Source organism: Oryctolagus cuniculus, chromosome 18, assembly GCF_051225735.1.
Source record: "Oryctolagus cuniculus isolate XC-2025 breed Fujian yellow rabbit chromosome 18, ASM5122573v1, whole genome shotgun sequence".
NCBI lineage: Eukaryota > Metazoa > Chordata > Mammalia > Lagomorpha > Leporidae > Oryctolagus > Oryctolagus cuniculus.
Genome location: NC_142884.1, coordinates 13,447,089 through 13,459,814, shown reverse-complemented (window position 1 = coordinate 13,459,814; position 12,726 = coordinate 13,447,089). Strand labels below are relative to the sequence as shown.

Sequence of the window (12,726 nt, the reverse complement as noted above, 5' to 3'; positions counted from 1 at the left end):
CCTCGCTCTTGGCCCCAGACCCAGGCGGGCGGTTGTTGAGGACGGCCCAGCCAGAGCCGGGAGCGCGTTGCAGGGAGCAGGGCGGTGGGCGCTGAGTCCCGGACAGGGCAGGGGTCTTCCACTGGCTGCCTCGGCGCTTTGGAGGTGTGGAAAGAAGCAGTCACTTCCTCTGGCTTTGTTTAGGGTTTATTGCAGACCAAGAGCAGACACTGGTGAGCTGCTCTCCCTCCTCCCCACCAGGTCCTCCCTGCAGCTTTGGAAAACGTGTCCGCCTTGCTGTCCCACCAGGGGGCGCCGCGTCCGGCCCCGCCCGGGCCTCAGACCCAGCTCCTGCGGTTCCGCCACCCAGCCGAGGCTGAAGCTGCCCGGCAGCTCCACTTCTAACCGAAGCCGAGGTCCTGTCCAGTGGGAAGCTGGGTGGTGGTGGCCACGTTCCCACCTGGGACCTCGGGTGGGCCCAGGCGTGCCCCCTTCAGCCAGGTCCACTGGGGCAGCCATCACCCAGTCAGCCCACCCTGGGGCGGGGCCCTCGGGGTCTCGCGCTTTTCTCTCTGTGCCGGGGCAGGAGTGGCGGGAGGACGTCCTGACCCCGGTCCTAGGGAAAGTAGCCTGGATCTTCCTCCGTGGGTCCTGGGGAGACAGAGAGGCGGATGGACGGGCAGGCGGGGCCGCGGAGGGAGAGGAGGACAGAAGCCAAGGGTAGGTGGGGGGGGCACCAGGAGGCCAAGGTGCAGACAAACATTTGGACAGAGGCATAGGATGGACAGAAAGAGAACAAGCCCAGAGAGGGAGAGGGCAGTGAGGGTCGGTGAGGGGAGAAGGAACTTCCGGCCCTGCCAGCCTGGCCTGGACCGCCCGGCCCACCCGGGCCTTTCTCCCAGACAGACAGAGCCTCGTCTCCAGGGCGCCGGGCGCACACACCCTTCCCCCGCGCTGTCCCCTGGCCCATCCCAGCCCCTCACCCGCTACGTGGCCTCCTGGCTGGGTGCTGGCCGCTGCTGTGGCCCCAGGGCGGCGCCGAGCAGCTCCGCGAGGGCGTCCAGCTTCCCGGCCAGCGCGTCGATCCTCTTCTCCAGAGCCTGGTGTGAGCTGCTGAGGCCCAGCTGCAGGTCACTCAGGATCATGTGCATCTGCGCGGCAGAGGCGGGCTCAGCCCGGGGTCGTCCCCCGTCACAGCCGTCCGCGTCTGCCGACCACCTGCCACGTCCCAGCCACCGGGCCCGGCGCTTTCCCCGGATGGTTTAAAATCCTACCAGCCAGGGGGTGGCAGTCCTGTTCCCACCTGACGGCTAAGGAAACTGAGGCACAGAGCAGCTCAGCGATGGGCCTGCATGCAGCAGGTGCTCACTAGATGCAGAGCCACTCTGACGGCTCTCCCCAGCGGCTAGGTGACCTTCCCGCTTGGGCAGCTCTGGGCCACCACCTCCACAGAGCCAAGGTGACCCGCCGTGCAGCTCCAGGGCCTGCGTCCGTGACCGTATTTACCATGGCACGGGCACCACGGGCCACTGTTTGAACTGTCGCGGGCTAATGAGAAAAAGCAAAGGCCGCCGGATGAAGGAACGGCACTGTCGCCGGGCCAGCCGGGAGCGGTGGCTGATGGCGCTGACCGTAACCCGGGGGCATCAGCTGGTCCGAGCCGGAGGCAGGGGGCGCGGCAGCAGCCGAGGCCGAGTGACCGCAACGGTGTCCCCTGCTCCGCGCCGGGTCACAGATTTGAGTTTTATTGCTTTGCCCTCTCTGTTTGAACTTGGTTTGTAAATTTGCTTTGGTTTTATTGTATAAGAGTCACAGTTGGAAAGAGTTTTATATCCGTCCACACGTAAGTAACCAGACAATAAAGATAATTCGAAGCCAAACACTGGGCTTCTTTGTACAATCTCTTCTTTTAATTTAAAGGGGACCTGTGCCTTGCGTAAGCGTGAAAAGGCTCTGGATTGCCTCATTCTTTCCCTCCTTCTTCCTGCCTTCAGCCGTAGGCACCTGCCGCGTACCTCCGCGTGCCAGGCCCCAGCCTGGCTCCCTGTTTCAGGGCCAGATTTCCAGCGACCCCAGCTCCGCCCTGCTCCCCCACCTCTGGCCAAGGGCCCGGTACCTTGGAGATGTCCACCATGGAGTTCACCTGTTCCCTGAGCTTCCGGTGTTTTAGCCGCACCTGGCGGAACCTGTGGGGGGAAGTCGCTTGCTTTCCCCTGTAAGCCCCCAACGGGGGTGGGGGGCGGGGGGGGGTCAGGGCAGGGAGAGACCACCGCAGACGCGAGGAGGGCAGTTCCCTAGGAGACCCCCAGGTGCCCCTAGACCATGCACAGAACACCGCAGGCCGATATCTGGGCATCGGGAGGCGAGGCATACCGAGCGCCACGCGGGGGTCGGCGGGGGGACGGGGACGCACGGGCGGCTCTCACGTGTGGATGGCGGCCAGCAGCCTGCGCTGGTGCCGGCGGGTGGCCCCCGACTCCTTCCTGCGCGTGTGCTTGTAGTACATCCAGGCCTCCTGCAGCACGCGGGCCGCCGACTCCTTCATCTGGGAGGGCGGGCGCAGCGTCAGCAGAGCCCCGCCCCCGCCGGCTCCTGCTCCCGCCCCCCGCCGGCTGCCGGCCTCACCTCCTTGGCATACTGGATGTCCATCATGAAGTTGTGCACGTGCTTCTCGGCCTTGTTGAACTCCAGCTTCCGGGCCACCACGGCCACCAGCAGCGCTGTGCAGCACACGCCCTGTGGGGGCACAGCGGGCTCTCGGTGCCAGCCCCGACCCCGCCGGACGGCCCCAGGGGAGGAGGCCCAGGCTCCCAGGGCTCAGTCGGGATCAAGTCGCAGACATCAGATCCCAAGCCTACGGGGCGGCCTCTAGTTAGGGTCTGATGGGTAAGACGGGGGGAGGGGGCTGCTGGTTCTGGGTGGGGGACAGATCTCAGCCCCTGCGGGGACCCCTCACTCTCCACACCCTGGCTCTGGCTCTGCCCTCCCCCTGACCCTTGACCCCACAAGACCCACCCTTGTTCTGAGCTGCCCCCCTCGCTCCAGCCTCCCACCATCCTGGACCTAGCCTGGCTGCCATCACCGCACCTGTCCCAGTGCCCTTCCTCCTCCCAGGGCTCCTCCAGGCAGGATGAAGCCCCTGAGGGTGTCTCCCTGTGATTCACCTGCCCATCACTCAGGGCGATGGACACAGCCCAACACTGCCCCGAGCCCAGCCCTGAGCAAGCTGATGAGAATCTGTCAGCGTCTCAGCTTCTCATCTGTGAAATGGGCACACTGCTACCCTGTGGATCCCGTAAGTTAACAGCCGGAAAGCATTAGGAGCAGAGCACGGCACAGAGTGTGTGCGAGGTGAAAGTGAGCCGCCATCGCCCCCGGGGGCCATGGGACCCGCTGGCCAGGACTGGGCTGGGGGCTCTGGCTCTGCAGCTCCCGGGCAGCCCCGAGGGTCCGTGACCCTTTGGAAGTTTTCCCGGCCCCTCTTCCACGCCTGTCGGGGCGGGGCCACATCTCCCTGCCACCCTATGCATCACCTGCGGGTGCAGAGCTGAGGGGTTCAACCTGTCCTTCCGGGGACAGCATCAGGGGTGCCAGCTGATGGCTTGGGTCCTAGCGAGGAGGTGAAGGCCAAGGCACTGGGTGCTGGGCCTGGGGGTGGGGCTTGGGTGGGAGGAACTGGGTGCCTGGGCCGTGGAGGGCGGGTGGTGAGGTCTGGATCCAGCATGGAGCTTGGGTCTGGGCGGAGGAGCCCCCGCCTCATCCTCGAGGTGAGAGGGGCTGGGGTGGGGGCGGCTGGAAGCCCCCTGACCATTTACAATCACTGCACCCCCCACCGTGGGCTGGGTCTAGATTCCTGGGGTTCTGGAAGAAAGCAGGGCCGAGTAGCCAATAGCCCGCGTCCTGGGTTTGAGAGAGGAAGGGCGTAGGGGCAGGACTCCTAGGGCTGAAAGGAAGAGGGGCTGAGCGCAGGGTCCTGCAAGGGGTGAGGCTGGGGGTCCCTGCGAGTCTCCGGCGGCTGCAGGGCTACACTCACCATGACTCCGGTGCACAGACACACGATCTTGCCCCACACGGTGCCCGGCACCACGTCCCCGTAGCCGATGGTCAGGAACGTGATGGGGATGAGCCACAGCGTGTCTGAGAGGTGCCCCGTGGCGTTCACAGCCTGCCTACGGGGAGCGGGGGTTAGTGCCCGGAGCCCACCCTGGGAGCTTGCTCCCCTCCTGCTCCACGCCCACGGTCCCGAGAAGCCAGGGAGCTTGGCTGGCTGTGTGACCTGGCCAGCGTGCTTAGCCGCTCTGGGCTGCAAGACACCGTCCTGGGCCAGGGAGCTTGGCTGGCTGTGTGACCTGGCCGGCGTGCTTAGCCGCTCTGGGCTGCAAGACACCGTCCTGGGCCAGGGAGCTTGGCTGGCTGTGTGACCTGGCCGGCGTGCTTAGCCGCTCTGGGCTGCAAGACACCGTCCTGGGCCTGGCTCATTCTCAGGAGGTGTGGATTCAGCCAGGCCACCAGGGCTGCTGCTCGCAGAGGGTCGAGGGGGCCACAGCCCAGGCTGGGGCTCCTTTGTCAGGCCCCGGTGCACGGCGGCGCGCACCCAGGGGAACAGGTGCCCTCCGCTAACGCCCACGAAGCTGGTGCTGTCTGGAAGTGGCCCCATCGGGACCGCCAAGGTGGGGTCAGTGCTGTGGCTCCTGCGATGCCAGCATCCCATGTGAGTGCCGGTTCGAGTCCCGGCTGCTCCGCCTCTGACCCAGCTCCGTGCTAATGGCCTGGGAAAGCAGCGGAAGATGGCCCAAGTGCTGGGGCCCCTGCACTCACGTGGGAGACTCAGAGGAAGCTCCTGGCTCCCAGCTTCAGGCCTAGCCCAGCCCCAGCAATGGTGGCCATTTGGGGAGGGAACCAGCAGATGGGAGATTCTCTCTCTCTCTCTCTCTCTCATTTTAAATGTGCCTTTCAAATAAATAAAAAAATATCTCTTAAAACATAAGGGCTTCACGGACTCGCATCACCGAACGGGACACCCAGCCAGGGGAGGGGCTGAAGGAGAGATTTTCTTGTCTGGTTTTGGTCACAGGCCCCTGGTGTCCAACCCTGAAGGGAGACCCATTCCTGAAGCCCCACGGAATTAGTTCCTGGCGGGTGGGGATGGCATCGCCATTGCAAGACAAGCCCTGCCCCCCCATGCGCAGGTGCGCTCAAACCTCCAAAAGTCTGCCCTGGGGTGCCCTCGCCGTTCTCCCATTTTGCAGCCGGGAACCACGAGGTGGGGGAGTCATCCCTCTGATCCTGACTTCCTGACCGCAGCCTAAGATCCCGGGAGGGGAAGGTTAAGATCTGGGAAGGGGAGAACGGTCAGGGAGACTACACCTGCAGAGTCCGCCGTGGGCGCCTGGCCTAGCAGTTAGGGTGCCTGAGTTCAAGTCCCGGCTCTGCTTCCTGCTCACGTGGACCCTGGCAGGCGGTGGTAACGGCTCTGGCGGAGTGAATTCTCCACTCCCAGCTTTAGCCTAACCTGGCCTGGGCTGTCGTGGGCGTCCGGGAGGTGAAGCAGCCGATGTGGGTGCTCGCTCGCTCTCTGCCTCTCTCTTTATTTATTTTTAAAGATTATTTAGTGAAAGAAAACAGAGAAAGAGAGGGGGAACTCTTCCATGTGCTGGCTCACTCCCCAGATGTCCACAACAGCCAGGAACCAGGAGCTCCAGCCGGGTCTCCCACGTGGTGCAGGAACCACCCCCCCCCCCCCCCAAGCACTTGGGCCATCTTCCACTGCTTTCCCCGGCGCATTAGCAGGGAGCTGGATTGGAAGTGGAGCAGCCGGGACACAGACTGGTGCCCGAATGAGATGCCGGTATTGCAGCCACGGCTTAACCCTCTGTGCCACAGGCCAACCCCTTGATTTATTATTATTTTTTTTTTAAATGGAGGAATCTGACAGCCATTGTACAGATGAGAAAACTGAGGCTGGGCCAAAGTTTCTCCATTTCCACCTCCTCTCAAGAACCTACACCTGATGAGTTAGTTGAACAGAGGTTCCCAAACTCTGTGGACGTCACAACCCTCCCCCCACCCCACCCCGCCATGAGCTTTGGGTGCAGTAGGTCAGGATGGGGCCTGAGAATCTGCATTCCCAACAGTTCCCTGCCCTGAGCCCTGTCTCACTGAGACCTCCCAGTTCCCGGCAGGAACTCTGCCAGAGCTGCTGCAGGTCGGCGCTTCCCAGGGCCACCGCGGCAAGCATCTCCGGCCCCTGCCACTTCGGAAAAGGCGCCCCTGTCCTCCACGCAGGTACAACCCTTGGAGGCGGGACAGGCACCCGGGAAGCCGAGGCACCAGTCCGGAGCCCAAGGCAAAGGCCGGCTGAAGGTTGCGGTGGAGGAGTGGCTGGGCGCGCTCCCAGCCAGGAAGAGGGCAAGGGTGAGCGCTTTGTGCACCGCGTGGCCCCAGGGGCCCGGGACCCGCGCCACCGCTCCGCGTGCACCAGGTACCCCGCCGGCCCGCTCACCTCTCAGCCACGGACAGAACCCAGGCGGTGGTGAGCCAGAGGCCAAGCGTGAGGCCCAGCAGCAGGCGGCCCGGGTGCGTGTTCATGTAGAGTTTGGCCACGAACCAGTGGCGGAAGCGGACCTGGTTGAGAGCGCCGATGCTGCGGTAGGACGCGTTGAGCAGCACGCCGCTGCGCAGGAGCACGGCGCGGGGCACCAGGTACAGGCGCAGCAGCATCGCCAGCGACAGCAGCGCCTCGCCCTGGTCCAGGAAGCCCGGCCAGGCCGGCGTCCCGGAGCCCTGCGCGCACGGCGGGCCCCGCACCGGGGCCGGGTGCAGCCCGCACACCGCCAGCTCCAGCAGGATCTGCGCCGCCTGCCGCCCGGTGAGCGCCACGCGCCAGTCGCGGAGCGCGTTGTCCGTCATGAACAGCTGCGGGGAGAGGGCCCAGGGGGCGGGAGTCGGGCGCGGGGCCGGCCACCCGTGTGCGCCCCGAGATAAGGCGGGCGCCCGCCCAGCCCCTGAGCGAGGGAGATAGCGCGGCGGGACGCAGGGGGACAGCTCTTCACTCTCCTTGCCTGCCCAGTTTCAAGCTCCTTTCTAGAACTCCCTGCCCATGCACACTGATATTGAGCGCCTGCTGTATGCAGGGCATTGTCCTACATGCGCGCCGAACTCCCTGGGGGTTACACGCACAACCCTCTCTCTCCCTGTGTTCCGGGGACACTCACGGCGACAAAGCTCGCACTTACGGGGCACTTTGGAAGGGCCAGGCACTGCTCTATCCCCTTGACGTATTGTGACAGCATGGTGACACTGATAGTCTCACAATTGGCCCATTTTATAGAGAGACTGAAGCCTTGGTCCCTGGCCGGGCACACGGGGCTGGGAGCCCAGCCACATCTCTGCAGGTGTTAGCATTGTAACAGCTACGTGTGCTTTGTCCCCAGTGCCACTTACGCGTGGGACTACACTGGGTGTCGCCCCATTTTAGAAGCAAAGGGGGGTAAGGAGGGGAGGGGAAAGGGGCAACAGGATCGGGGTGAGGGGGTCCCAGGATGGGTCCTGGGACCGGGCGGGAGGATACAGAGATCTGCAGGGGCAGGGAGGGCTGGGGCGCCCCCACGAGCCTCTGCCTGTGCCTGGGTGGGGGTCTGTGTCAGCGAGGGGAGCTTCCTTCCTGGGATCAGGAGGAGGAGGAGGAAGGCGGGGCTTGGTGAGGTTGGGGAGCCAGGTTCAGGGTGGGGGCTGCCCTACCTGGACCTCTTTGGCGTGGAAGGCCACGATGAGGCACAGGAGCAGGAAGGTGGACCCGCTGATCATGCACTTCACCAGGAAGAGGTAGAGGGCCCACTGTGGGGAGGGGAGAAGACCAGTCAGGCTCCTCTGCTGCCCTACACCGCCCCTCCCCAACTCCCCATCTCCTAGCCCCCCAGACCAGCGCTCCCCCAGTGTCTCATTCTGGGGGAGTCTCCGAGCCATCCGGGGTCCCCAGGAAGAGTGCGCTCCTCTTTCCCAGCAGGACAACCCTGTCGCCTGGGTACCGGTGTCCACCCTCAGCTCTTTCCCCCTGGACTGTACCTCTGAAGGGAGACCTTGAAACTCCCATTGATGGGAGACCTTGAAACTCCCATGCCTCCTTAGTCACCTGCCTCCTTTGCCCATCAAATGATTTCCCAGTTGTGTGTGTGCGCGCGCGTGTGTGTGTCTAGAAAAATACATCTGGCCTTTAGCGAGTGCCTCCCCCACTTCCCTTCCAGCCAGCTGGTTCTGCCCTGGAATTCCAAAAGAGCCAAGGACTGAACCAGAGGTTTCCCTGCTTCCAGGCAGGGGGCTGAGTCCTGAGACCCTCGGCCCAGCCCTGAGGAGACCCCGTCCCGGCCTGCCCCCTGCATCTCCTCCCCCACCTCTGCTCACTCTCCTGGCTCTGAGCCCAGGGCAGATCCGGCCGGAAGCACCCGGCCTCCAGAAACCAGAGTTGTTTTTTTGCCTTCTCTTTGTGTAGTGAGGCTTTGGAAGAATCTAGAATTCTGGAGGGAAGCATTTAGAGGGGACTGGGGTTTCCGGATTGCCTCCAAGGGGTTGGTCCCTGCTCTGGGGGTGCTGTGAGGACGGGGGGGCTGCTGGGGCTCCCACCTCCAGCTGTGCACCTGTTCCTCCTAAGGGCCGTCTGCTCTGCCTGCAGGCCCCGCCTCCCAGCAGGGGAAGAGGGCCAGTTTCCTGCCCTGAGGGGCCTCCCATCCCCTCCCCTGAACAATGGCCCTCTTGTCCCCTGCCCTTCTTCGTGGCTCCCTGGTTCTCCGTCTCTTTCCTGGGTCGGCCCTGCCCCCACCCCACTGGACACGTGCCCCCTCCTCCACTGCTCTGCTCTCCAGGCCCTCCACCCCCAAACCCTGGGCCCGTCTGCACCTGCACCCCCCTGTCCCTGGGGAGAGCTGCTCCTGTCCCCGTTTGTGCTTTCGGGGTCTTTGTTCCTGTCGGACTGTCCTGCCTCTCTGCGTGTCTCTCACTGCTGGCTTCTCACTAGCTCTCTGTAGCCCACGGTGCCCGACTGCATTGTGCTCTCTCTGTTCTCGGTCTTGCTGTACCTCTCTCTCTCCCTCCCTCTCCACCCCAGCCCCCACCCACATCTCTGTCGTGTTCCTCTGGTTTTGCACCTGCCTCTCCCCCAGCCCCTCCCTCGGGAGCAGGTGTCTGGGTTCTTGCAAAGTGGGGGTCCTTGAACTGAGCTGGAAGTGGGCGGGGACATGGCTGTTACCAAGGCAGTCATCCAAAGGGGGCCAAAGAGGACCCTTAGGGTCCTGCATTTCGATGGTCACCCCCAGGTTACAGGGCTCAGAGCCGCAGCTTCTCCAGGGTCCCCCTGATGGTGGCCGGGTAGGTGTTGGAGAGAAGGAGGAAAGGAGAGGTGGGTGTGGGGAGGGGAGGGGAGGAGGGACCCCCTTCTCCCATCTCCCAGGGCCAAAGGCATCCCCCCTCCAGCCCCTGCTGGGCGGGGTGCTGAAGTGTGGGAGCGGCGGGTAGGGCCCGGCCACGCTTCCTGTTGGCTCGGGATCCTGCGGCCCCACCCCCTCAGCGCTGCTGCCCTCGCTTCAACCAGAGGAAGCTGGCCTGCCCTGACCCTCCATGTGGCTCCTGGTCACTTCGGAGCTGCCCACTTCTCCACCCCCAAGGCCAAGTCCCAGCTGTAGTTCCGCAGGACCCGGTCTCCCAGTCTGTGTGCCCCTCCTGCCATGAGCCCAGTTCTGCAGCCCTTGCCCCAGACAGGTCTCCAGCCCTCTCCTTTCCTGTTGAGCAATTCCGCACCCCCCACCCCCGCCCCCCAGCCGCTAACTGACCCTTACCCTCCACCTGCCCCCGTGCAGGCCGGAGCCGGGCTGGAATGTGCCTGCAGCTGCCGAGACCTGTCCTGGCCCCACCCGGCCCTCCTCCAACTCCCCGCTATCCTCAAAGTGAGCCCCTTGTCCCCCAGAGACCTTCTGACCCCTCATCCTGCGGACCCCCGGGGTGCAGGCCCCCAGCCCCTCCCGCTGCGTCCCCCCAGGAGTCAGGGAGACCATGAAGCTACCTCTGCATCCTCTCCCAGGCTAAAGAGCAGGTGGATTGGGGGGGCTGAGCTTCTGAGTGACGGCAGTGGGAGGGGGGTCAGAGCGGGGCGGGGGTCTTCCGCTTCCCACCCCCACATCCCAGCCACTTTGTTTTGGGCCTGGCCCTGTGCAGCTGAGGCACTGGGTAAATGCTGGAGCTTAGATAAGGACCCAGGGGTCCCCGCCCACTGGAATAACTCGGGCTTTCTCTCCACCCTCCTGCGCCAAACCTGGGGCTACTGGATCAACCTTGCCCTGGCTGCGGGGCCCCTGGCCCTCTGGCCACCACGGACAGAGACGCTGGGCTCCCCCGGCCCTTCCTCCTGCAGACGGGACCCCCAGCGCCCCCGCCCTCAGAGCCTGGACCCCCAGCCCCTCCTCCCCGAGATTCCCCCCGCCGCAGGCCCTCCCCTCTGCCTCCCACGCCCCAGCCCGCAGGCTCCACTCACCGGGCAGCCCCCAAACCACAGCATCTCGGCGTGTAGCACCATGAGTCCGATGCCAATTCCCGCCAGCGCCAGCGCCCAGCCCGCCAGCCACTTCTCCTGTTCCAGCAGGCGCTTTCGCCGCCGCAGGGCCCCCAGGCCAGGCACCAGCTCCCCACCCATGGCCCCCAGGGTCTTGGGGCTCAGCCAGCTTCCTGCCCAGGGTCCCCTACCCCGCAGCACGCAAAGGGCAGCCACTGTGGCATGCAGGTCGCCAGCCCCTGGGCTCCGCCGGCTCTGGGGCTGTGCTCGGAGGCTCAGCACAGCTCTGTGCCCTCTGGGGAGTGGTAACGGCTGGGCAGGGCGGGGAGGGCGGGGAGGCCCCTGGGTAAGGGGAGGCTCCCCAGCCCCCCCCTTCCCACACTAAGGAGGGGCTGGGGTGTGTCTTGGGGCAGAGCAGGGAAGAGGCGTCCATCCACGTGGGCAGAGACACACAGTGACACAATGGGCTCTGTCACCTGCAGCCGTTGGTGCCTATGATTGGCGCCCTACGCCCACCACACCCGGACGCCACCCCCACCCTGCCCCGACACCGCACAGCCGGAGCCGGAACCGACACTCTGGGGCACACAACACCACTTGCCCAGGGTGACTCACACCCAGACAGCACACCAGCTACCCAAACGGTGCCCACAAAGGTCACAGCCGCACAACTTTCTCTAACACTAAGAACCAGACACCCCACGTCGGCTGAGGCATGCCTGTGGCCACACAGCCCCTGTGCCCAGGGCTACACAGGCAGACACTGTGCATGGAGACAGATCACCCACCCCTCACACACAGCACACGTGACACGCCTGTGGATCGACACCCAGAGCCTCCAGTCACACAACACGTGCACCCGCGGCAGCCCCCACTCTCCCAGCACATGCAAGAACACAAGGACACACGTCACTCAAACACGAGCCACAACACACCCCCATTCACCCAGACACCCACAGTCAGCTCCCCGGGTCAGTAAGTGGCCGTGTGCAGATGACACAGAGACACCCGGGCAGCACCCACCCAAAGCCAGAGTTCGGGTACCTTTAGACCATGCAGGATGATGTCCCAAGGGACAGGGGACGAGCTTAGACAGACAGGGACCCCTGGCTTGATGTTATATGAGCCATCACGTCTGACCCACAAGCCCTGCCCGATCCTCACCTGAGACCCCCACCCAGCCCACCCTGCGCTATCTGCCACGGTGCACATCCTCAGAGATGCGTGGTGACTCAATGTTCCCCAACACATGCCCACTGACACAGGAGACCTGAGCCCACCTCTGTGTCACACGCCTAGGGGACAACACCAACACGACACACGCGAGTGGGGGCATCAGGCTGGGATCCCGGCAGGCGGGGAATGGTGGAGGCTCGCCATGGGGACACACACCTAAACAGGAGATGCCCGTCACTGCATGGAGGGACACGCCAAGCCACACACACACACTGTGGTACAAGGCAGAGGGACACACAACGCAGCCCACGTGGGTACCCACACAGGGACACCCCGACGTGGTGACACAAGACCCCTGGCTCAGACGCACACACTGGGCTCATGTGGGCCGCGGCGAGGGGCCACTCTGGGAGGGGCGCACAGATGCAATCCTGCCCCCATCCTGCCCTGAGCCATGCGGGACCATGGACTGGCCAGCCACTGGCCACGAGACGGCTGCGGCAAGACAGCAACGCAGCCCACACGGCCACACCCAGAGACGCCAAACTATACACACACACACACACACACACACACGCCTGGTGACAGCCACAACCCTGGGCGGCTGCCCCGCCCCGTGGCACACACTTGATACCCACTTGGGTGAGACACGGTGGGAGTGGGATGCGGACACACCCGGGCACCCTGAGCACCCGTCAGTGCCCAGGGCTGGCCCTGCCCACTCCACCGCCCTCCCTCGTGGCCCGGCCGACCCCGTGCCTCTCCCTCCCTCTGCGGTTCTCCCGCTCCACCAGCCTCTGCCTCCGCCTGGGCCTCCCCCTCCCTCCTCTGTCCTGAGTCTCTGTCTCGCTGCCTCCATCTCTACCTGTGCTCTATCTCCGCCTTGCTCTCTCTGCCTCTGCCGCTCTGGGTTCCCATCTCCCTTGCTGCACCCATGTTTCTCTCTCTGCCTCAGTTTCCCTGTCTCCCTCCCTTGGACCTCTCCGTGCATGCCCCTGCCTCAGTTTCCCCAATGTCACAGCTGTGCCCAGGCT

The 12,726-nt window shown here is 64.7% G+C and overlaps 1 protein-coding gene across 4 annotated transcripts; it reads right to left on the bottom strand.

Moving 5' to 3' along the window:
• Positions 1-170: 170 nt before the first annotated feature.
• On the bottom strand, positions 171-10,977 carry KCNN4 (potassium calcium-activated channel subfamily N member 4). 4 transcript variants are annotated; one of them, XR_016224944.1, is made up of 9 exons: positions 10,499-10,804; positions 7,720-7,815; positions 6,482-6,894; positions 4,013-4,144; positions 2,605-2,715; positions 2,353-2,524; positions 2,096-2,165; positions 963-1,130; positions 171-630 (listed from the first exon to the last, which is right to left on the bottom strand). XR_016224944.1 is itself a non-coding variant. In XM_051839097.3 (9 exons), the coding sequence occupies exons 1-8, from the start codon at positions 10,655-10,657 to the stop codon at positions 966-968; spliced, it is 1,269 nt and encodes a 422-aa protein (XP_051695057.1). In that variant the 5' UTR covers positions 10,658-10,977; the 3' UTR covers positions 171-630; positions 963-965. The 4 variants fall into 4 exon arrangements, 2 of the variants coding, with proteins under 2 accessions (XP_051695057.1, XP_069918238.1); XM_051839097.3 differs by having other exon boundaries at positions 2,406-2,524; positions 4,013-4,148; positions 10,499-10,977; XM_070062137.2 differs by lacking the exon at positions 10,499-10,804 and adding an exon at positions 8,872-9,009 and having other exon boundaries at positions 2,406-2,524; positions 4,013-4,148.
• Between the last annotated feature and the right edge of the window lie 1,749 nt (positions 10,978-12,726).